Source organism: Diadema antillarum, unplaced genomic scaffold (genome assembly GCF_040938485.1).
Source record: "Diadema antillarum isolate AM-2024a unplaced genomic scaffold, OU_Dant_1.0 seq00000386_RagTag, whole genome shotgun sequence".
In the NCBI taxonomy this organism is placed as follows: Eukaryota; Metazoa; Echinodermata; class Echinoidea; order Diadematoida; family Diadematidae; genus Diadema; species Diadema antillarum.
The window spans coordinates 3141995-3167783 of NW_027271384.1; the positions used below are offsets into that span (position 1 = coordinate 3141995).

The 25789-nt window shown below is 40.9% G+C and overlaps 1 protein-coding gene across 3 annotated transcripts in view; it reads left to right on the top strand.

Moving 5' to 3' along the window:
* LOC139731920 (uncharacterized) overlaps positions 1-24921 on the top strand; it is a 121399-nt gene extending 96478 nt beyond the window's left edge. For all 3 annotated transcript variants that reach the window (XM_071642796.1, XM_071642797.1, XM_071642798.1), the window contains exons 4-7: positions 18381-18709; positions 19644-19881; positions 20981-21416; positions 21806-24921. In XM_071642796.1, the coding sequence (XP_071498897.1) occupies positions 18427-18709; positions 19644-19881; positions 20981-21416; positions 21806-23287 (2439 nt within the window). In that variant the 5' untranslated portion in view covers positions 18381-18426 and the 3' untranslated portion in view covers positions 23288-24921. The remainder of the gene's footprint in view (positions 1-18380; positions 18710-19643; positions 19882-20980; positions 21417-21805) is intronic.
* The last annotated feature ends 868 nt before the right edge of the window (positions 24922-25789 follow it).

Sequence of the window (25789 nt, forward strand, 5' to 3'; positions counted from 1 at the left end):
AAAAATGCAACTTGTTTTCATCAAACCTAAATTTAACTTCCTGTTATGAAAGTGATATTTTGAAAAATTGTGTGAAAAACAATTTCAACTAATTGATATATGAAATTTGTTTGTATAAACACAGAATTTTAGAAGAAACGATATTCTAGTTAATTCGTGATTGACCAATCACAGACGTTTTTACTTCTTATTTCAGGTCATCTCGTATATATCTCAACCAATCACGGTGCAGTTTATAACAACTTTGGGGAATCCCCCTCTACCGTCCAATATTTTAAATATTGGTCGCCTCAGCAAAAAAATATTGGTCGAGTTCAACAAACTTTTTAAGTGGGTTGGAGGTTATGAGGTGCGTCGACAAAATAACACTTGTATTTGGGCTCTAAAAATCCTCTGTATGGATAATAATCAATAATATTGTTCTCTAGATTCAAAAGTGATAGGGCTTTCTAAGTCTTTTTTTTTTTTTTGAAAACTGCATAGTCCAACATTCTATAAAGTACTGTGTACCTTGCAGGTATTTTTTACCAGTGTGATGGAATATGCAAATGGCACCATACCCTCAACTCTCATAAGCTACCCCACCACAAGTTTCCAATGTTCTCAGGTAAGAATCTGCCAGAATGCATGGAAGGTGAACTTGCGATACTCAGGTGAGCGCGAGACCCGCGGGTCTCTTTTCCGTATAATCAATCACCTTCGTTCATTTAGCTTATTCTAAAGTGATTCTCATTCTTCTATTATGTCGAATTGATGCATGGAAAGTTACGATTTCGCGTTTTGTACTTTTCATGTCAAACTTTTTCCCACGTTGATCCATTGATCCATGTAATGTAATTTAAACGTTTCGGGCTGTGTTACTGCTAGTTGAGATTCTGGGCCCTGTTTTTTGAAGAGTTAGAATTGATTATAAAGTTGATTTCTATCATAAGTCTCTAGCAGCCTGTGTGTAAAGGAAATTTAAAATCGATTATATCTTTGGAAAAAAAAACCCCAAACAAACACAGGGCCCTTGGCTGTTTGTTATATAGTGTGCTCGTTTTTTTTTTTTTGTCGTCGTAGCGCCAGACGCACCACGTGACAATGGCAAGCGTTGTGAGGGCGCGATTCTGGGCATTTGCCCATCCGAGTGAAGATCACGTCCACTTCTGCTATAAACTTTAGCGAGTTACTCTTCTGCTTCGCGCTTACATCGTTCCAAATAATCATATTTACAGCAATCAATGGCAACTGTTCTACTTTTTTATACTGCTTCTGTATATTGATTGTACGGATAATACATAGACACTTGTAGAAGATGTCTTTTTTGGACATCGAAAGTTCCACATGTTATAGTTTTCCTTCAAAGGCAAGAACAAACAGATTGGATTTTGAAGAAATAACCGCCCAATAAAAACAACTCTGCAACAAGTGAAAACCTACTTAGGAAAGTAAACTAGAGAAGTGCATCATGCTTGTAGTATCGCGTTGTGAATATTTTGTAACATTTAAGTACGATATTGGAAACGCAGTCATTTAGCGAATATTGAAGTCACAGACGCAAAATGTCCTTTCGTATTTGAGGACAGCTATATACGGTCGAAGAGGCAGAAAGGTCGTCATTCTTCAATAGTACACCCTTAATATTAGTTTTCCTTTCAATATATGCCCCGAGTTTTTTGTATGCAGGAATTACGGTTGGCGAACAAACGGAAAAGAGAGTGAACCGCACGTTCCTTCCCTACGACATATTGTAGGCTTTGCCAGCAAATTACAAAAGCCAATAAAGTGAAATAGATTGATGGATATCAGGGTCTCCATGTTGGGAACTGTAATATGAAGACATAAATAAACATCTGAATATTTTTCAATCGAATGATCCGCGACGAACCAAAATCCGTAGGTCAAACAGAAAGAAAGAAAAAACAAGCAGTCCGAGCGTGTGTGCCGCATATTCGACGAAATTGATGACTTCGTAATGAAATGAATGAAATAGATTTTGTAGTATTCATTTGAATCCAGTTTTTTCTTTTCTACCGGAAATAAGTAGACAGAAACAAGTCTAGACTAAGAAAAAAAGGAGAGAAAAAGAAAAGGCAGCAACAAAGCAAAGAGAGGGAGCTTATATGATATCCATTTCGAGACTCTTCCCGAGTGTATAATGTTTGAACCATCTTCTTGATGTGTATATTGACTTTCGTACTTCTTGTTGCAGATTTTAAACATGGTTTGATCCAATCCCCTCCAGTCTTCCTAAGATCTCGGGTCTGATTATCACTGCGGTTACCATCAAAGCGACTTTTCGTTCTTTTTGTTTCGTTTCGTTTCTTTTCTTTTTCTTTTCGTTACTTTTCCGAACTCACAATCTAACCACACCTCCCTTTGTGAAGTGAAGTAAGAACACTGTTAGACAACGCATAATAGTTCCCGCACTCATTATCTCCTGTTTTAAATCCTCTGTAGTATTTAGCCAGGGCTCATCACTTTTTTTTTTCTTCTCTCTCTCTTTGGTGGTTTGATGGGCCACTGAAATCTTGAAATCTGAAATGTTGATGGCTCGAAAAAGAAATGCAGTGGCTCGAAACAAAAGCAAAACATTCATTTGGAATCTTAATTTTGCGATCAGGCAAGCAAAAGGTTACTTTTTTAACATTTTGGTGGACCGACACGTCAGATTTCAATGGGCCCAGTCCACCGGGCCACGGCTATGATTGTGTCGAGATAGCAGTATGTAAACGTCATGTTAATGATGCGAGGTTTGAGTGAATATCTACCATCGCATGTTTCCACATGCCAGTTCTCCATTCGTCCTTATAAGTAAGAAAAGAAAAAATAAAGGAAGGACGTTTTTCTTCAGGAACCTCTTTAACCACCCCCTCCTTCCCATTTTGGTTTGTTTTCCCCTCAAAATAGCTCCTTCCCAGCTCGTGTGTTTTTTAGGTTTACTCGAATTCTCGCACCGCATTGCGTGTAATCTCTCGATGGTATAGTTACTTTCACTCTATATATGTGTGTCTGTGTGTGTGTGTGTGCGTGTGCATGTGTTGTTTGCGTGCGTTGTGTGTGTGTGTGTGTGTGTGTGTGTTCAGTTTGTAGAGTGTTGAGCAAATATAATATGCATCTGTGCATGTATTTTATTTCAAATCCACGTGCCAGTTTTGTATACCGACGGCAAGGTTTTAATGTCTTTTTGCAAAACCCAATGTATCTTTGTCCTGTATCTGTTCTTTTTTTTTCTGTACAATCTCTTGCTGACATCTGTGATATCTCTTTGTCAATTAACAATCAATATTAACAACCGACTTAATGCAGTTCAGATCTTCAGGGAAACACGTTGGAAACTTGCGTTGTCAAAGTGGTGAAATTTCCTACTCGGTATTTTCAGTTGATTTTCTTTTCTTTTTTTTCGCCGTGTATAACTTTCCGATTTGTCTTAATCCCATGTGGCTTGTTTTATTGCGGTGTTTTAAACGTTAAAATCTAAACTTGATTGGGGTTTTTGTCCGTTGAGGTCTTATGTATTATCAATTAGACACACACGCGCGCGCTTGTCCTTGAATCGCACATAATGTCAAGTAAAGTTCAATTCCAAAATAGCATGGAGTTGATAATCGTATACATTCCGCAACCTGACGAATATCTATTATAGTATAATTTCGGACATAATACATGAAGACGACTGTAAATAAAGAACTATTGAAAGTCACTACCACACGTGGGTCTCAACTGCGATGACGTCAGATGCTTGCGGTCTTAAGTAGCAACCCCGAACTTTTCGCACGATCGCTCTCTCCCTCTGATCGCGCCTAAAATATCAACAACAGGCAGTTGTTCGCCTCAGTCAGTGGTCAGGCGACCCGGCGTGCGCTGCGGAGCTTTCGACACGACGCTAATTTTGTCGTCTGCACACACTCTCATGTGTCCACGCACACACACACACACACACACACACACAGACTAGTATACACAACTTACACACACAACTACTCAGTACTTCCACGCACAAACACGCACACACACACACACACGTTCGCTAACACATGTGTGTACACTCACCGCGCGGCTGTTGGCGTGTTCGCCCAAGCGCCGCTCCAGCGCGGTGTGTTTAACTCGAGTGCTTTCGCTCTGATCACAGTCTGTGCGGCGTGTGTCATCCGCAGTAGATATCAACTTGTTAAACCGTCCTCGGCGCTATAGCGACAGTGCGATATTTGGCCCATACGTCTTGAAGCTTGCAATTTCAAACCCGCATCCATTATCGACTTTGTTGAAAAGAGGAATTCACATTCTGGTAAGTACATTCTCCGTTAAAACAATTTTTTTTTTTCACGTTGTCTTCTTTGGTGTGTGTGTGTGTGTGTGCATGTGAGCGTTTTTTATGATCCTGTTGGTGACTTGTTTTGCTTTGTTTTTGTTTTGTTTCGTGACAGAAACGTAATTTACCTTTGCAGCATGCGGATGAACGAAACGCGCGATGCGAGTCCTTTCTTTCTTCAAACACTTCAATTACCACTCCGTTTTACAATTAAAAGTAAAAACTGTTTCATCTGCTCGTTGTTCATTGGATACGTGACAAATCATGATTCCGGAGGTGAAAGCTTTATTTCTGTAGTTGAATAGTACGAAGCAAATGTAGCAAATTATTCATCGTCTCAAAGTTTACGAGTGCCACCCGGGACGTTGTAAGCGACAGGAAAGTCAGTAAGAAAGGTTTGATGTCGCTTGTGGAAGTTAAGTAATCATAACAATTCCGGGCGTGTATTAAATTTGCACGAGAGATATTGGTAAGGTATTGCTGATCTCTCTCTTGCCAGTGTTGGCAGATTCAGCTTTGAAATTCTTGTGCTCATTTTAGTTTTTTCTTGTATTTCATGACACTTCACCGAGCATTACTGCCGTCAAGTGTTAATCATCACTTCTCAGATGATCTATATAGCATCCCTACTGCTCATTCCAGTGTTCAAAACGCGAGAGTTTATTGGGCGATATTTTGACTCATTCTTTCCCAAAGGAATTATATATTACCAAAGAACCCATACCTATATCTATACATGATTGAGGGTGCATTGTTAGTTGATGATCATTTTATGGGCTACTTGTTATCGCCTTGTGTCCATGCAAGAACTGATAGAATTTGCGCAGAAGGAAGCCAGCAGCGGCTTTCTTTCTTTTTTTTTCTGACAGTTGTATATTGTGCTGGGCTCCATGCCTCAATTTTCCCGTGAATACGACAGCTAGACCTTGGTGTTACTCTCTCAGCGGCGCATTGGGAGTTGTCATCACATACAATACAAACAGAGAGATAATTAGAACATAGATAGACAAAGTTTATCGCAGTTAATATGTATATATATATATATATATATATATATATATACAGCATATTTATATATAAATGAAGGGGGGATCTGGATAAAGAGGATCAACAAATTTGGAAATGTAAAAACATTGTCACAGCAACCCGACTCTTGTGACGTTTCTGCATCCACATTTTATGCAGTATCTGCTTCCTCACTGCTCAAGGCTTTATGGTTTAAGATGTCCGGTTCAGAAATAAACCACGTGTGCAATTGAAACAACGACTCCTTGATTTGACGCAAAACGACATCCTCCTCGGCAGTGTGTTCCAAATACATATAACATGCATTAATGGGACACGGACACTCGATTTATCTCTCTGTAAATAAGGAAATTCAGTGGGCACTCGTCATACAGACGACGCACCGTTCGATCAGCGCGTTTTGTTCTTGCCGGCCAACCGGAAGAACAGTTTCCGGTGGATTTTCCTCTTTTTTTCGTGAGCTTTGTCGCCATCTTCTTGTGTAATTGTTATAGTGTACTTGAGCAAGAAAGAGCCTGAAAACAATGGGTTATGTCTTTTGAAATGGAAACCATTTGTTGTCCTCATGTATAGAGGTTAATAGATAGATTGCAGTCATATGACCATAACAGTGAAAGTTTGCGTCAAACCATAACCAGGGTGGTCCACAATTTAGGGGTTTGAGCATGTTGCTGTAACATACTCAATTTCTGGTGCTACATCCTCAAAAGTCAGCAACATGCCGTGCAACGTCCTCAAGAATTGGCAACATGCTCAAAATAAGATAAATTATAATCAAACGTGTGGAAAAAATTTGAAAAAACTTACAGAAGCATCAAACTACCACTGATACTTATAACATTTGTGGGCAAAACATGAGACAGAACGGAGAATGGCACTGGGAATCGAACGGAATGTCCATGAAAGAGTTTTTAGACAGAATGAGGCATACGTTTTCTTTATAGTCTGTAAACCCGGACGAATCCTCGTCTCAAGAAACTCCCTACCCAAGCCCTCAGATTGTATTGAGTTGAGAGTTACTCGCTTTAAGTAGCAGTTGTCATGGTTGTTATGCAAATGAATGGTATACGGGCGTGCCTATTATGTTTCTTGTTTGTTTATTTCACGAATCAGCTACAGCTTGATGGCAAATTAGTGTAGTAGCCAAGTATCTAATTTTGCCTAGAGTATGTATGTTGTTGCGCAGTTTTTTATTCTTTTTTCCCCGAAATCAGTGTATTCCCTTCATTTAGAACTCGGAGGCTAGAACATGCACAGAAATTGATACACTCCCGATGCTGAAGTAACATACGATTATTTGCTACCAGTGTAGGTGAAGATGATACATCGCAGCCTATGATGAGCAAGATGTCAACGCGCCTAAAGGAGGGTATAATACCATATGTATGTATGTATGTATGTATCTATGTATATATACCGTTAGTCGAAATGTTAAGTTTCTTTCTTTTTTTTTTGTATGAACGAGGCCGTACATAAACTAGCCTGATTCTTGATATATATTTTCCCATCGAGACCCTTTTGAAACCCGGTTATGGTGCCGATAGTGGTATAAGTCCACCTGCCTCTAAAGCGTAAATTTGTCTGAAGCTGTGTCGTAACAAAGAAGTCACAATATTATTGCTGCCAGTTTGCTAATCAACGCATTTTCGATGAAAAATACATGATATCTGTGAGATGTCGTCTAAACTACCCTGTTCAAAATCCATTTGACTGAGACCATTCCGAATCTGTATAGGTACACTTGCAGAAAAGAGGATTTGACACGAGAACATGTGTGAAGAGTTCAATGCGTATGACACAGCGCGAATTATTGATAGGCGTTGGCGAGCCTCAAATTGAATCTTTGCTTTCTTGCTTTCTTTTTTTTCTTTTTTCTTTTTGAGAGAGAGCCTTTTGATTGGAGAGCGTATCTCTGAACTCTACTCACAGGAAATCAAGGTAATTATGGGGGGAAACAGCCCACATAATATACTTGGTGTATTGGCCTCGAGTAAACGAATTCAGAAAAGCAACAATATACTAAAGAACACTCAGGGATGTACGAGACGTGGATACATTGCTCAAATAAAATAGTTGTATGGCTTCCACACGGCGAAGAAAACAAAAAGGCAGATCATTTGTAGTTACTGCTAATGCATATTTTCTTATCCTTCTATTTCACGCTCGCTAAGGTACCCACGCTCGACACGTGTGCGGAAATTGTGTGTTGTTTTTTTTTTTTTTTTGGAGGAACTAAACGTGCGACGTTGTTATTCATTGGGCATGATTTCCGCTGTGACAACTTGTTTACCAAAGGCCTCAGCCTCTGTCTTCTATGTGGGTCTATGTCAGCGGTGTATAATAGATTTTCAGAGTAAACAAGAAAACAAAGGTCTACTTAGTGTTGTGAATGGACGTCGAAGTGTGTAAATTGTTTTCATAATTCGTGTCGTCACCGCAACAAAGAACGAAATTGTCGAGTGACAGGCGGCGGTAATTGCCCACCTCTCCGGACGGGAAATCAGTCGCGACATTTCGAATTTAGTGAAGATAAATGACCTGATCAGGTGATCAGTACACTTGTGATTGATAGCAGTGATGAGATGGGACAATGGAGATGAACAGCCCAGGAAAACTTCCACGCCGTATTTGACTTGGAGGCATGATCTCTCGGGAAGTCTGTCTCGTTTCCCTGCTCAAGGCGTTCTCGTGTAGCCGAAGATGACGAGAGTCGAGATGACTTTGCAATGTTGTTTTGTTTTTATATGTGTATTTGTGTATTTGTTTGTGTTTTCTGTAATTATTTTATCTTATATTTTCGTGTTGTTTTGCGTTGAATGGTTTATTTTGGTTATTTTGTTTTGTTTTGTTTTGCCTTTTAAGGGGTTTGGGGGCAGCCGCCAATTTATGCCGAGCGCGCTGCAAGTGAAAAGCTCGTGCGTTGTTTCCAGAGGTGTTCATGCCTCCCGGTATATAATAACAGAACTTGCGAACTTGTTCAGACATATTGGTCATGCCTATGTAGCGCGCCTCCAAGAGGCATAGAGATGGCTCGACTTATAACCCGTTGTCGCCACTGGTGTCTGAAAGATGGGCAAGAAGGTCTCCGAGAATCTTCGTCCTGATAATCTGTACTTTAATACGAGGACGTTTTGTGAATGGATCCGCAGACGATGAAAAGCGACCCACTCCTAATTTGCTGACGTCTTTGATTCATTCGCTAATGAGTTTGCGATGTCGTAATTTCCGCCCCGCTATTACCAATCGATCCGCCGTTTTTTCCCATCAATAAAAATAATGGCTGCTGGTTGAGTCTCGCGCGTCCAGCGCTGTGTGCCGGGGAGACGACTGAACTTGTCAAGAGGAGGATTGTACGGCAGAGAATCGCCTTTCTTCTCTTTTCTTTTCTCCCCAGATCTGGCTGTCGTAAGACGGGAAGTATTCCCGTTTGCTGTTTCTACAAGTCTTGAGAATGTCCGCCACGTGTGTGCGTTTTTCCCCCTTTCTTCTCCATTTCCTCTTTTATCCCCCTTTCATCTTCATGCTTTGTATGGCGGAATCGACGCTTAAAGTAAGACCTGCGATGTTGTTCATTATACATGCTGATGATGATGGTGGTAGTGGTGGTACTATTTATGAAGAATACTATTGACCATGGGCATATTTGAAACACCTCCGAAATGAGCGTCATTTTAGCATGTCATAAACTGAAATATAAAGGGAAGCTTTAGAAGATCTTGTTCACAAGGATTCTGTTATCTTAGCCGTACATATAAAAGAAAGAAAGAAAAAAAAGAAAGAAAAGAGAGTGGGCCATAAATGAGAAATCATACAGAGAAGCATCCGTGTTGTAAAGCCATCATGATCAAAATGCTTGCATGATCCACGAAAAGAAAAAGGAAGCATTTTCCGCATGTTTCTTCCTCCTTTTGAATGCCCCTTTTCAGTGATTTTAGCTTCAGAAGAGAGAAATCGACAGTAAAAGATTTTCAGCGTGTGCAGATACGAAGAAGTTGTATAGATTTAATTGGTATGCTGTCAGGCAATGAAAAACGTAGAAAACAACAAAACTCACTGTCTCCCACTCTCTCTCTTTCTCTCTCTCTCTCTTTCTCTTCATGGTTAAAGCTGCACAATTGCATTGAGAATGATAAATTGAATCAATAATGTAAATACTTGGTGATATGTTACTGTCATGTGAGAACCGATACTCGAGAACGTTTTTGCAAAATACGCGCCACCACCTTAGGTGGGAAACGAAAGCACCTTTTGGGTGCTGTTGTCCTTGTTGTTGGATATAATGTCCCCTGTAAAGGTCCTACAATGTATACACGGGAACCCTGACAGCGCGCTATCAATCTTACCCAACTAACAGTGTGTATGCAGGGAGGTATAAGCCCTAACTGTTGCCATTTTGCTCGCTTCTTTGGCGGTTATCACCAAAGGCGGTAACGCCTGCTCTGTATCATATAGTATTCGGCTGTACGCATAGAACTTTTCGATATCACTGTGCCGCCGTCTCGCACGAAAGCTTTTTTCGTGTGCGATGAGAGATTAGACACATCCAACTCTATAATGAAGGTTGAAACGTAGTCGAACAATATTAATCAAACCTTGTAGATATCAATAAATCAATTGGCAATGTATCACGGGGTATGTTAAATTTGTATAGATGCTGAGCTCACGTGATATGACGTCACTTGCTGATGATTCCACATTGTTTTATCGTACAAATCCATCTAAGGCATTTTTTTTTTCTCTCGAAAAAAATTCCGTTTGATTTCGATGACAATACTGTAAAAAAAAAAAGAAAACCTGTAGAATCTTTGTGCCATAAACATATTATTTACATTATGAGTTGTACTATTAATCGTACACTCTGCGTGGCTTGGCTATCATCATCCTTTTTTTCATTGTGATTTGTTACAAATTTTGAAAAACATTCTTATTCTTCACCCCAATTACTAAAAATTCTGAAACTCTGTATCCAGTATAATCAACTTATGGTGGTTCAAACGAAAAAGTCTCCTTTAGTATTATTGTCATTTTTATGTATTTTTGTTTTGTTTTGATCTGTTTCAAGTGTATTCATAACCACTCTGTACATACGTTATTTATCGTTTAATAAAAACATTAAAAAATTGTTGATTCCGCAGTGGAATGACGTATAATTTTGCATATGCAGGTCAATATACACCTATCCTCCCACACTTTCACTCTTCTCCCCCCCCCCCCTCCCCATCCCCCTCCTTTCTCCTCGCTCGAGTTGTTTGTTCCCGTTACAGTCAATGAATGTGTAATTTCCTGATTCATTCCAGCAGTCGGATCTGTAGAGTCAGTATTATCTGAGATTTAGTGATTGTCCTCATCTCCCCCTCTTCGGTTTGACGAGAATCCCTCTTCGGTTTGACGAGAATTTAGACTTAATCTGGAGCGTCTTTGCTGAAAAGGGGGAAGAGATGCCAATCAGATTTCAGCATATTAAAGTGAGGACTTGTGAATATATCCCATTCTCTCATATTTCGTAAGAGGAGGGATGCGAAGTCGCTCTTTTTTCTCTTACTATCTCTCTCTTGTTTTTTTAACAAGTTCAGTGGAGAAGGTCAAATTTACATTTCTGCTCCGTTCTCTGGTTGTTCTTTTCTTGTTGCTACATTTACGCACATCCCTTTTGCGGATGTGGTCAGTAAAGTTTTGAGCATATTGATAATTCGTATGACTTAATCTATAGATTGCTCATGATTCTTGTAAACCTGTACTTCATTGTGTGTCGTTTGACACAGTTTTTACAAGAGGTGGTTATAGACTTTGGGAAGAGTGCTGTTATCTTGACGGTGAGAGTCAGGATTATGTCCAGAGTTCAGGCAGAAGTGTATAGCAATGGCAATCGTAAACAATATTACAGTAATGTTTGTGGTGACTGGACTCGTATATGCTACACGTTGTTTGAGGTAGGTTATTGTGTACGTGTATGTCATGTATGTGGAACCAATGTCGGCAACCATGAATCTAGGCATTCAGAGAACTCCATGGCCATGCCATGTTTAAAGGCATTATTTACCATTTGCAGATGAAACAAAAACCCAGCTTTATTATCATTGATTATAGTGCTTCAAAATAGTTCCAAAATGTGACTTAGGGATAGAAACAACGGATGTAAAAATGTTAATCGATACAATCAATGTTAAGAATTGCAAATATACAAAATGTGGATAATAGTTATAATTCTTTATTTCTAAAGTAAACCGTGTACTGTTATGGTTTACTGAGAAAAATAGTGATAATATTTCCTTATAATTGAGGCTTCATTGCGAAATGTTCATATATTATGGTAGGATGTTTTGTGATACAACTGACCTACACATATATGCTTCAGATGTGATAACTTGATTTTTAAAAAAAATCACTGCTCCCAATGGTAAACAGTACCTTTAACATTCCCGATGTTTTGTGTATTTATAGTAGCGCGACTATGTTATTATGGGGAGTCTCAACAGAATGATCTCACACCAACGATATATTATAGAAAGATGTAGGTCATGAACTCGAGTGTGTGTGTGTTCAGCATGATGATGAATAGTGCATAATGTTTTTCAGCCGATAGAAATATCAACGAAAAACAAGGCCACACACCGCCTTATATTTTTCTCCTTCATGTACTTCATAAATAGCAACAGCAACAACAGTGACAGCAACAACAACAACAACAACCACAATAATAATGATGATGACGATGATAATAATAATGATAATAATATATGGGATTTATAAGGCGCCAAATCTATCTCATATTTACATGCTGTCGGCGCAACTATATGCAAGATACATATTATACATACACATACATTTAGAAAGAGGAAAAAAACGATAAAGTGAAACACTACAGGACATAATAATAATAATAATGATAATAATAATAATAATAATAATAATAATAATGATAATAATAGCAATAATAATAATGATGATAATAACAGTAATGTATCGGACTTCTAGATAAGGCACCAAATCCATCTAATCTAATAAAAGAAATCAGAGTGTAAACAAGGCTTATCTTTCTCCGTCTCTTATACACACGCTGTTGTGAAAACCACTAGCTTTAATCATTAATGTCACGCAATGTCGCTATAGTCTTATTTTCAGCGGAGAGACAAGCAAAACAGGAAACCCACTGATAATGTCTTACCGCTGTCAGTTTTTCTACTCGGGTTTCTGCCCCGTCTACTGCGTAACTACCGGCGGCGCGACCTCACATTACACTGAAAATCACCATCATCGTCAACAGCGGCCTTCGTATAAGATGCCTTCTTGTCAATTTCCTCCGTTATCTTTTGTCTACACTAATACCCCCTTCCCATTTCACCTGAGTCTTGTCGCATTCACGTCTCTGTATGTCTGTTTCTGCGTCTTCCTTTGCTCAATGTAAGTCTTGGGTTGTCTCAGAACATCCCGTCACCGTCTCTCCCTCTCTCTCCCTCTCTCCCTCTCTCCCTCCCTCTCTCTCTCTCTCTCTCTCTGTATCTATCACTCTCGTAGTCTTTCTCCTTTTAATGTATCAGGATAACCCGCAAAAAGAGAGAGAAAAAAAAATGGCGAACAAACAAATGAGCAGAAATTATGACAGGAAAATACAATTGTGTGTCTGTCAGATGAGATCATTGCTAAAGCCCCTTTCTATTATTATTTCTCTCTTTTTTTTTCTCTCTTTTTTTTTCAAGCAAGGACACGATAACGTCTACAAAATGCATGCAACAGCCAGCGCGGGTCGAGTGAGTGTGCGTCGGCGGACTGTTTGTGTATTTCTGTCCCGTGAAAATCAATCCAGATATCGCTTTGATAATAACATCCGACGTATAAACTTGAGGAGGTTCGGTCGTTACAAGAGGGTTGTATTGGGATGGGTGCACTAATGTATCGCGGAAATTTTTAGAAACTCTGGGACATATTATTTAGGTTGTGGACGTATTCGATTGAAGATTCTCACTTTTTTTTCCATGCGTTTTTTTTTTTTTTTTTTTTTTGCGGTTCTTGGTTTTTTTTTCTCCGAGTGTTAACGCGGGGTCGACTATTTCTAGGGCGTGTTGCGTGATTCCTTGGAGAGAAAAGTCGCAATTTCATGAGAATTACCAATCGTGCTTATTTCTTGTGTTGGGAAGTGATTGAGCCTGGTACTTTTTACCGCCATAATAACGAAAATTTAGGAGCGGGGATGAAGTTATCGGTGTTGGAGAAAGGAAGTTGGAAAAGGTGCGACCAAAAAAAGAAATAAAAATAACAAAAAAGGAAGAAGAAAGAAATTGTGTCGAGACGGTGGCCAGATTTACACGATGGCGAGAAGAGAAAAACAAAGTAACATCCTTGTATATGATAGATTAATTATCTTGAACGTGTTCAATGTGATTCGTGACGTAGACCTACATAAGTATCCATGATTCAAATGTCTTCACCGGAACACGTTTATATTTATTATGTATATGGCCCTGTGTATATGAATACATCATGTAATGTTATATGTATGTTGTCTGCGCAATTATTCATACCATTAAACATTTAAGATGTGTTTGTTTTTTTTTTTCTGGTAAGTGAGTGATTTAATGATCGTACTTCGGTATGACTTTGATATACATGACGTATTTAGGGGTCATCTACCAATTTAAGTAAATTTGGGTTTAACTCCATTGACATAACAAGAGAATTACAGAGATTTCCAGATCTTTATGTGTCTTTAGACATACTTTGGTTATTTTGTTGGAATGTAAGAATTCTCGCTGAGAACGTAAAGAAATCCAGTGCACTGACTGTTGTTGACATAAACATATGTCTTGTGATCAATATTGATGACTAATATCCGAGTTGGTTTAAAGTGTGTAAAGCCTTTAAAATTAATAATAATCTGTACATTTCTTTTGTTATGCTAATGAAATGAAACTGGAAATGTAATGCTGTCTACTGATATGACAATGTACGGTATCAAACCCATGCCCGAGTGCCACAGTAAATTTAATTGTATTGAAGTGGTTTATTGATAAAAACATGCACAGTAAAACATAGCAGCTAACAGGCTGAATTGCTGTTGATACTACACAAAAAATTCAAAATTTACCTAATAACACATTAAAAACTGTGCGGTATGAATGTCAAAAAAATATATTAATGTGAATTTAACCGTATATTCAAACAAAAACAAACATGTAATAAAATGTGCCAAAGCAAAAATGTAGGATAAATATGTAAAAACAAAAATGTATAATAAAAATATGTAAAAACATTAAGATATACAGAAAAAATAGAAAATGAATCCGGTTTCTGACTTCCTTTTGATGTTTGACAGATGGTTGACAGCAAAAATCAATCAGTTTATTAATTGGCATGATATAAACAAAAAATCGTGGGTATATATTTTGCAGACAGCTGTACACTCTAGAAATAAAACGGTAATTCCCACTTAAATGTTGTTAATCCTGGAATATTTTGTAAATGTCAGAGTGTATACTCAAAATGTTTAATCTAACACCAAAATGTTGGATCGCGGATCTTTTTCATCCTTTCACTGAATTGCAAATCCCAACATTTTGAGCGTTGAATTTAATACAAACAAAAGATTCGAGGGGTGACATTTAAATTGTTGATTTGCCATTTCATTTTTAGAGGCTATTATCATAATAAGATCATAAATCCATGTGTGTGTGTCTGTATGTGGCACGTAAATGCAATGGCAACAGATAAAATAAGAACACACGCGTAAAGAAGCCTTATGGCGGCATTTCCTTGTACGGAAACAATGATTCTGTTTGTATACAACCGGTTAGATTAACGCGTTAATTATTTTGATCTGTTTACGTCATGACACGGGCATAAGTATTTCCAGTGTTTAGGAGACAACCTCCTCATTCTCCACGTGAAAATAAAACAAGGAAAATGCTTTAAACCGCATCTCCGCAGCATGGTTCAAAGCAAAATTGTGAAGTTGATAAAAATAATTCGCTAACCCCACCCACCCCTTCACCATCTTATTCAACAATTTACGTCAAGTGCCTTTACCTTATAGAGACTCCCTTTGATTCGTCTCTACACAACTACGATTATAATCGTAATGTTTCCGCAAGCGCCTCGCAGAGAAGCGAGTCGAAAGCCCGTAAATCCTGTTCTATTAGTAGGCTCAAACGTTTAAAACAATGTTCTCGGCGCGAGGTACTTCCTCTCTCGTCCGCACACGCATTTGTTTCCTCTCATCTTTATTCATGGCGTTCGTACAGATAAGTTTAGCCTTGGATATCTGTTTGCAACTAAAATTAGATCTTCTACGCATTTCCCTTCCGAGACTCCGCACGCCCGTGTGTTCAGGGGTATTTCTCTCGTATGTAAATTAGATTGACGTCACCGCTGTGATCATAGCTAGCCTCCCTGCACAGGCTACGGCGCAGTGAGCATGGCGCGCTGCATTAGGCCTACAGTGGTAATGAACCATCAGGAGAGATACCGAACGACTGTGACTTGCGTCTGAGCCGATTCAAGCCGCTTTTTTTCTCCCGCCGTGAATAAACAGCGTGCGGAAATAGCAACAGCCAAGAGCGTAACTAAAACAGGAATAGCAACCGGCAAGTTATTATTTCCCTTTCCGTGTTTTTTTCCCCCAATCTGCCAACCATCAATCCTCGGTCGGTGTTCCCATGACATCGGTAGCAACCCGCCATTCCATGAAAAGGGAAACTACGGGTTTTACATCCATCGATTCAAGTCAAAAATAACCTGCCACTAAATAAGCGGATAAAAATGCCATGAATAACCATCGCCTATGTTTTAACTATTCACCAAGAACGTGGAGACGTTTTGCCGGCGAATTTAAGATCTCTTTTCGAATATCAGCAATCCCTTCTCCCCCCCCCCCCCATCTCTCTCTCTCCCTCTCTCTCCTTGCTTTTGTTTTGCCAGTACTGCAGTATCTCCTCCAATTCCACCTTCTGTTTTTTTTTTTTTTTTTTACTCATTCATGAAAAAAAAATCTCAACCTTATCCTTAGCCAGAAGCAAACTAGGCCACTTGTATTGTCCGCTCAGCGCGTTCTTGGGAGAAGCAAAGGTCGCGTCAGAATGCGTATTTCCGATCCTGTGCATTTCCGATGTCGAACGTGTTTCTTTGCATGAAATCCCCCCCCCCCCCCCGCTACAACCCTTCGCGCTCCGCTATGGTGTTCTTTTCATGATTCCATGCTGTAATATTATTACGACAATGTCATGTCTTTCCTCTTCTGTACCTTACCTCCCCTACTCCCGCCCCACCCCTTTGCTCGGCAAGTCACCAACCTGGGGATTGTATATTCCTTGCCCTTTTCAGAGTCGGAGGTAGTCCCTCGATATATGTCATTGTCTTCTATTCCTTTTGGGGGTTTTGATGCAACTTCCTCGACAATGCTGCTTCTATAAAGGATCAAGCTCTCTTTAGATGTGTTTCTCTATAGGTATATATATTTGTACGACTCCCTTCAGTCCATATATTTCCACCTTTTGGATTGGGAAATGTCACGGCATTGTCAAAAGTTTATCGTGACGCATCTCATACGGTGGCTATATTGCCATGGGAGAGAGACAGAGGTACATAGAAAGAATGGAGAAAAAATGAAGGAGGAATTGAGCCTCCTTACTGTGACGCCACTCCTTAACCCAATCCCCACCCTCAACCCCAACCCCAAAAAGGTGTATAAAGTGGAGATAATGATTTGACTTGTTGAGAATCACTATACTCGGAATGATAGTTTGTCTCTGTGTCTAACTGCCCGTAGGAATTACAGAGGTAATTTATAAGTCTTACTGGTTATTAGGGCCCTGTTGCATAAAACCCTTACCGCTGCACTTACCGCTCCTTTCTAGCGGTTAGTCTTCAAATTAGTGGTAAATTTTATAATCCTTGATGCTGATTGGCTGTGACGCCTAATTTTGACGGTAGTTACCATTGAAATTCAACGGTAAGTTTTATGCAAAGGGCCACAGATGTGTATGTCCAATCTTCGTCTCCACCATCACCTTTTATTCTTTCCTCCTCCTCCTTCTCCTCCTCCTCCTCCTCCTTCTCCATCCCCACGTTCCTATCTAATGCCTTCAGCCGCTTCTCCTTTCCGATACCATGAAGCTTCGTGCCGATACTGTGTACACGTGTATTACCTTGCATGTTCAGCAAGTATTGTTTTCTCCATGTATCATATGCGTAGTTTACCAACTTACATCCTGCAGAGTTAACGCCTTTGTGGGCGAGCTTGAGGCAAAATACCATTCAAAGTAAAACAAAACACACGAGTAGACGAAGCAGATTAGAACCCAACACAGTAAGGAGCAATTGCTCTTAATCAATTTGTCAATTACCCCCCCCCCCCCCCAAAAAAAAGACGTTTATATTCGACCGTTTGTGATAGGGCAAACTGAAGGTTTTGAAAATGGTTTCATTTGCGGGACATGCTTAGATTTGAGGTAGTCTCAAAGGCATTATCTCTTTGCGGAAATCTTGGCAGGACAGTGATCATAGACTTTCACTTCATGTTTTTACTAATAGTGATATTATATCAAACACGTCATAATGCCAATCAGATGAGGTGATGACGTCACTGCCAGACAAGTCTTCCATTCACCTAACCACAACTGCACTCAATGCCCTTTCTTTCATTAATTTTGAAGTAAAAAAATGGAATTTAAACATTGAAAATTGAGTGTTGAATATGTTGCGGGGAAATGGTTGCAGTTGCAGACTTCTCGACGTTAAAACATGACTTGTATGATAATCCTTTTTTTTGTCACTTTCCGGTTTTTGTTTTTGTTTTATCCAAGCGAATTGGAGGATTGTGAGTTAATTGTGATTGAGAGCGGTGTCACTGCGTTTCCTTCACTTTTGTATTCCAAGTCCGATTCTAGTTTGAAAAAAAAAAAATAAAAGTAAAATAAATACTTTGCATTTTATTTGCCAAAGTCATTGGAACATTTTGCATTTGCTTTCTTGTTTACCAGATAACAACATTAACTTTCTTCGTCAGCGTTCCGTCAATCAGATCTGTTATTCAACCTCTTTTTTTCGTTCTCTCTCTTCACTTTTTCAGATTCACCCGTTTCTATTTTGCGATCCCACGTGCACACCATTAATTGATGCCTTGTCCACCGCCAGCCACCACCACCCTGAGCAGCGCCCCCAACGCTGGGGTTTCCCCTGCCTGCACCGCGGCAGTCACCAGCATTGTTCCGGGCCTGCCGCTCTCCGTACACCGGCCGCTGCAGCCGCACAGCGATATGCTCATGCAGTACCGCCGGATGGAGCCGCCCTTGGGACCACCTTCACAAGTGCCGCCCCACCACTCGCACCACCCAGCCGGCCCTCCGCAGCCGAGTTCGGGCCCCTTGGCGAGTCCCAACGTGCCCATGTGGAATTCCAGTAATTATTTCCTACAATTGTTATGGTTAAATAGTTTTGACTTTGTTGTTTTTGCATTAGTATGCATATTGTACTTTTGCAACATTACTGGAGCCATAAAACAAGGGATTATAACAATTAACATGCTCTTAGAAGTATTCTATAAACGCTAGTATGTTATAAACATTTATTATTTAATTCGGATACGGTCATGATTATAATCATGGACACTTGAAATGAGAAATTTAATTTTGATTCAAAGTGTGCCATTTTTTTTTTGCCACTTATTTTAACCAAGATGGTTTCCGCCAAACATAATTTTTACCTGATGTTTCCCCATGTTGCACCTCGTCAAATATTTTCATTAGGAAATGCTAAATTGTATGAATTGTATACTACAAAGGCCTCATGGGCATATAAAGTGATAGAATTTGAATAAACTGATAAAACCACTCGTTCTCCGGTCATTTTTCCCGTGTGATAAATAAACGAAGATATTTTACATGATATGAAAATGGCTAGTCACCTTGATTCTACAGGAAGCTGCTTGAAAACTATCCCTGATTATCATTTCTTTTTGTCCTCCGAGAGAATCTAAAACAGACTTCCCAGCTATTCTGAATTTGGAGGAAAGAATATGAATTTGATTATACCTGACTGATGTTTCGATAGGAGTATTATCTTTTTCTTGATAATGTTACTACACACTGCCATTAAAACCTCTCTTTCTTCCCTAGTTTTGAGCCAAAGCTCCCATATTTTTCAGTCAGGATGGTTGGGAAGACTGGTAAAAGCATCTTCTATAAACGGGAGTCAATTTTGGCCATTGAGATGTATGCGATATTCAATCCTCCCTAAATTCGATGTGTAAATGTGTGTCTGCCCCCTCTGCTGGAAAAGTGTGTGGTGGTTGGTGTCGTTTCTAAGTCTTTCTCCCGTTTCGCCTCAACTCGAGGTGGTGTTGCCTTCCCAGATTGGGCCTACAAGCCGGAGTCGAGCCCCGGCAGCCGGCAGATCCAGCTCTGGCACTTCATTCTCGAGCTGCTGCAGAAGGAAGAGTTTCGCGACGTGATCGCCTGGCAGGGCGACTACGGCGAGTTCCTCATCAAGGACCCCGACGAGCTGGCGCGCCTCTGGGGCATGCGCAAGTGCAAGCCGCACATGAATTATGACAAGCTCAGCCGCGCGCTCCGGTAAGAAACGTACTCGAATCTCTACAGGTAGCGTCTGAATGTTCCATGATTAGCCAATCGCTTTGAAGCCACCCCATCGCCATCTTACCACGCATATCGTCCATACATTTGCTTATAGAGCTCACGACAACACGTGATCTTGGTGACAGTCTCTGTTAGAGCTAATATGTGCAAATCCCCATAGTGTGCCTGGTAAGATGGCGGTGCGGCGACGTGAAAAGAACAATGAGATATCCAGATACCTCTAAACAGAGATCAGTGACTCTGAAACGTAGTTTTTGTTTTGACTAGGAGTACACCCTCAACGATAATACTTAACGAAGATATGATAATGACGATGAGAATCTACTCAAGTCTATGTGAGATACTTTTACATCCAAGGCTGTTTGAGTAAAAGTAGCGCAGTAGATTTAAAATGTATAAAAACTTGAGCAAAATTGTTTTTCCTGTCTTAGTCTGCTAATTGTTTTTTTCTCCTTGAAATTCAAGAATTTGTGGAAGCCTTGCATGTCCCGATCTGAGCTTATAAATTGTATGTCTAGAAATTTGCTGATATTTATTAATTTGTAATGATGTACACGCACAGTTTCCGTTTTTATTCATGATTGTCGAAAACGAGAGCTCATGTTTCGTTAACAGAACCCAGTGATCTATCTTTCTGTTTTTTTCACATTTTTTATTCAACTTTTTTTTTTAACTAACAAAATGTATTTACTAATCAACATTCAGTACAAATAAATGTCACGTCATGTGATACATAAAACAGATAATACGATTTGACCACTTGAAAATAGTCTAGATAATATTAATGAGATTCCATTTAATAATGGATAGAAAAACCTTTACTTTTTCGGCAATGTATTTTATCGCTTGCTTTAGAAAATTACAACATTGGCAAAATCTAATGATTTCTTTTTATTTCTGGCGGAAAATATAAAATAGTTTGCATTTAAAAAAAGACATTGTAACACGCTGAGTTCTTGGTTGTACAAAGTATTCTTGGTTATACCAAGTATGAAAATACTTCTACTAATTTGAGTTTGATTCATTCTCTGCTCTTACTGTGTAATTTTCTTATGGTCTACCTTCCCTCCGACAGATACTATTACAACAAACGCATTTTGAACAAGACCAAAGGTAAACGTTTTACGTACAAGTTCAACTTCAGCAAGCTCATCTTGGTGAACTACCCGGGAACCGATCTCAAATATGTGCCTCCATTCGTACCGGCCTCCCGAGCTGGACTCGGCTCGGCTTCGGAAGACCTCAACATGGACGACGAGCCGGGCACGCCTTCGCATCTCACGAAGGAAGGTTCGTGCAGCGACTCGGGCGAGTCGCTGGACGGTGACGAAAAGCCGAGCAGTCGACGGCACCGTTCGCACAGCCTCGGCGATACCGAGCCCAACTCGACTCTGGCGAGTCACCCTGCCCCTCAACCGCAAACTCTGCAAGGCCTTAGTGAACCCGACCGACCACTGGCTGGTTTGATGAGCCCCAACCTTCGGCCCAACTACAGCGGTGCAGCATTCCAGGTACGGCTTTACCGCCGAAGTATGCTTGTACATCAGCATTCGTGTTCTAGAGCATGCAAATTGGTTTGGGTGGGAGTCACGGTGGAACAATGTGTGTTTGTAAGTCTAAGAACGATGTGAATCCCTCTCCATACACGGAGAGTAGATACTACAGTGAGCAGGCCAACTGGCCCAGTGCATATTAACTATGGAACAATGCATAATTGAAAGCATTTCTAACCAAAAAAGATCAATGAAAAATTTGTGCTTGTTCAGATATCATGGGAACAGTTTCTCTTAAAGCTGTAGTACAAGTAAGTGATTGATCTAATTTTGTGGTCTTTAATGACGTTTGAACTGGAATCCATTTTCCACAGAAATTTGATGATTTTCCCAATACTTTCGTGCAGGTGATGCGCCCGGGTCCATTCTTCACCCATTCTCTGCCAGCTAGCCCGTGCTACATCTCGCCTCTGGCTAGTCCTTCGTCCACCATCAGCCCGCTCCTCTCCGCACCGGGACACCCGCCGCACGGGCCGCGGTTCACGTACACTCCGGCGGAGATCCAGCGTGCCCACCAGGAGGCGCAGGCCCAAGCCGCCATCGCCCGGCTGGAACACGAGCGGGTAGCCCAGCTCCGCGCCAGGGCCTTCCCACTGTTACCGCAGTCCCCCGGCACGCTGTGGCGGACGCACACGGAGAATGAGATGCGTATACGGAATCTGGAGCTGACGGCGGAGAAGCAGCAGCAGCTACAGAGACAGGAAGAGCAGAAGCGGCAGGAGAGACTCGAGCGTCAGGAGTTGGAACGGCTCGAGCAACAGAAGCGGCAGGAGCAACAGCAGCAAGCTCTTGAGCAGCAGCAAGCTCTTGAGCAGCAGCAACGAGTTCGGAAGTCCCCCGAGAAAGAACTCTCCATCCGTATTCCCGAGCGGCCGCTGCAGTCCGAGCTTTACAAGCGCAGGATGACTGAAAAACGGCATGCCAGTGAGCAGCAAGCCAGCGAACGCCGCATCCCGCCCGCCATCACCATCGACGATCGCACCGTGACGAACTCGCCGGTTCGGAAGACCGCAGAACCAGCTCAATGCGCGGTACCCAGCCATGCCGAAGAGCGACGCGACAGAGATAAGCCGCGCCGAAAGACACCGCCACCCCCGCTTAAGGTGGACTCCAAACAACTCCTGTTCGATAGTAAGCCACCCAGTAGCGCACCGCCTATCAACGACCGGCTGGAGGCGCGTAAGTTCGGACCGGCGCCGCCACGACGTATCATCGTGCACACAAGCAGTGAGAGTCGCTCCGAGGAGGATCTCTTGGACGCGGAAGAGGCAGCGACTGGTGGCATGGAGTCAATACCCATTAAGCTGCGATTCAAGCGCAAGTGGAACCGCGACAGCACGCGACCTCCTTCGTTCATCGAGAACGATACAAAGTCGCCCAAGATTTTCCTGGACTCGAGTCCATCCTCCCGCTCCCTGCCTTGCACGCCTACGCAACGGGGCCAGATGGGGACGTTCTTTCAGTTCCCCAGTCCCATGGAAACCCAGACGGAACACGAGTCCCCGTCCTCCCTGACCTCTCCGAAGGAAAAGGAAAAGGAGAAGGAGTCGTTACGCCGCTTCAGGGACTACTATTTCGACACCAAGCCTACTGCTCTGGAGAGCCAAAAGCTCCAGGAACCCGAGAGGCGACCCAAGGGGAGCGCCTTGAGTCTGAGTATAGAATCCATCATCTCCAAGTCGGAGCCTTTGCGCCCTGTCCTCAACATGCGCAACTCGAGCAGTGCGCCCAGCATCGCCACTTCGGGCGCCAGCGAGAGTAGCGGCGAGAGCAAAGAGGACACGCCGTCTTCGTCCGCAAAGGAAGACGCCTCCATGTCTCCAAACTAGCCCAGATTAATTGACGTCTATTCCCCCTTGCGTGGTGGAATCGTAGAAAATAGAGAGATATCTTTTTATTTATATTAATGACTGCACTTGCCAGTTTGCAGGTCGTAGGCGCTAATGCTCGCTGCCTAAACGTCGAGCTAATCTACGTTGTTTGTATCTTTGTTCATCGTGATGGCATGTCATTTTGAAAACATGTGTCATGCCTAGTCGAGATTATGTCGAGCGACAGGACATGGTGTAGAACGATCGCGGTGAAGGCGGGGGAACATTTCACCGTTTATAATGATTTCAACTGCTGACTGCTTTGACAAGGTGTGTGTGTGTGTGTGCGTTTTCACAACAAGAATGCAAATCCTTTAGTGGAATATTGATGCGAAATGAATTGTAAAAACACACCAAGCGCTCTGCTGAGCAATGCTGGGCGGTTTTGTTCTTCAAAACGAGAATATAACATTTCGGAGATGCTTTGGTTAATACACATCAGTGAAAGCAGTCAGTATTCCTTAAGTATTTTGAGGCCGACTATGTATTTAATGCGTTCAGACCAGCGACAGTCAAAATACTTTATGCATATTTCTCCCCCATACAATGTATCTGTGGTTAAAAACTGCTGACCGTAGTGAAAGAAAGTGGTTTTGTGGCTCTGAACATGGACCTACAACAATAGGTCCATGCTCTGAACAAGGAACTGAAACGAACACTGTCCTACACACGTCAAACAATCCAATTGATACATTAAATTGTGAACGCAGCGAATTGAATTCCATTTATCGATGTGATTGATTTGAATAGTCTTCTTAATTCTATTCGTTATGGTGACTACGATGCTGCATATCACCACTATGCCTTGTAAAGTGTCGGTATTTTGGTATTCCACTATTCCCTTCAAATCATGAATTTTAGCCTCTTTTTTTTCAGAGGGCATCATGCAGTTTTATTAAAGAAAAATATATGCATAAGGAAAGTTCAAATACAATGTTATGCCATTGTTTGTTTGTTTTTTTTTTCTAACAGAAAGAAGTCATGTTTTAGGCCATTCGTAGTATCCCCTGTGTTTTGGATGCGTCAACGATTTTGAACGGTATGTGAACTTTCATTGACCTATGTGGGTGGCGTTCTATATCGTACTGTTTTGATTCGGTCTTGTTTTTATGTGGCTTCCATTCAATTTTAGTGGAGACTATGAGTGATCAGTTTTATGAAGAGATATATATTGATTACTGCTTTGACGCGTTTGATTAATGGATATGAAATATGCATTAGATTTATTTAAAGGTTCACCATTGTTGGAGAGCGTGTCTGACGTCTTAGAAAGAGCAATTTTAGATCTGTGAAGTGTTTTTATTAAAGCCAGGTGTGAGAATACTCCTCGAGAACCCTTAAATTGCTAGGGCTTTTTTTTCTGTGAGCATTTTTACCTCTGATATTAATACTCGCATGTCATGTTGAAGAATTAGCCGATTCCAATGTGAGAATATTCCTGTCGAACCTTAAAGCGCTAAGGCTTAGTTCTTTCAATGAAATCCCCCCCCCCCCCCGTTATTAATATTCGCGTGTGATTTTGAAGGATTCGCCGATTCCAGCAACAATCACTCGATGAAAATATGTTCCGATTTCTCAGCGAGGTACTAAAAATTATCCCCCAGTATCACATTGGCGTAACGTTATTCCCCCCCCCCCCCCCTCCCATTAAACAAAACAAAACAAAAAATGCTCATTTGTCTTATCGGAGACGCATGTCATGGAACGGTTTGTAATCGTTGTGTATAGGATAAGCTACAGTTGCCATGGTGACAGCTTGGTAACAACCAATCGGCTGCTAGTATTTCAGTCATCACCGTGGTAGCTGCCATGACATTAAAGTTTGGTATACCTGCACCTTTCTTTATGAAACAGGCCCCAGGCAAAACCTAATGCCGATGACGTAAAGGTTTTCACGTAGACTTTCCACATAGCTTTTGTTTCTATGTCTTCGTGAGTTTATCAAAAAGCAAGAAAAGTGGAAATGTCCCGATGCGAGTTGCTTTTGAGGTGATACAAAAGCTTTTCTGTGCCTCTTAAAGCATCGTGTTTTCACGTTGTCTTTCCACAGATCTTTGCGAGTACGATTATTCAGTGGTCATCCTAATCGAGGAACAATTTGAGTTTTCGTAATGAAACAACTATGTGTAATTATGTATGTCACTATAGACAGGTTTTGTGTGTGTGTGTTTTTTTTTAGAGAGAAAGCAAGCTTTATAGTCAAAGATCAAAGGTCACAGGGTCATCGTTCCCCGTTTTGAGTAATTGAAGGAGCTCCTTAAATCAATCCAATAGATGTTGATTAGACAATGAGCGTGTAAGTTTCTTGTCATTGTTTCAAAGTATTTGATTATGGTGAAAAAGGAACTTCACAATTCCAAAGATGTTTCCAGGATTTTAGAATTTCTGGTTTTTGTACCAAATTTCGAATTTGAATTGAATTTGAATTTTCTAGTTATGAATGATGGCAGATACGAACGG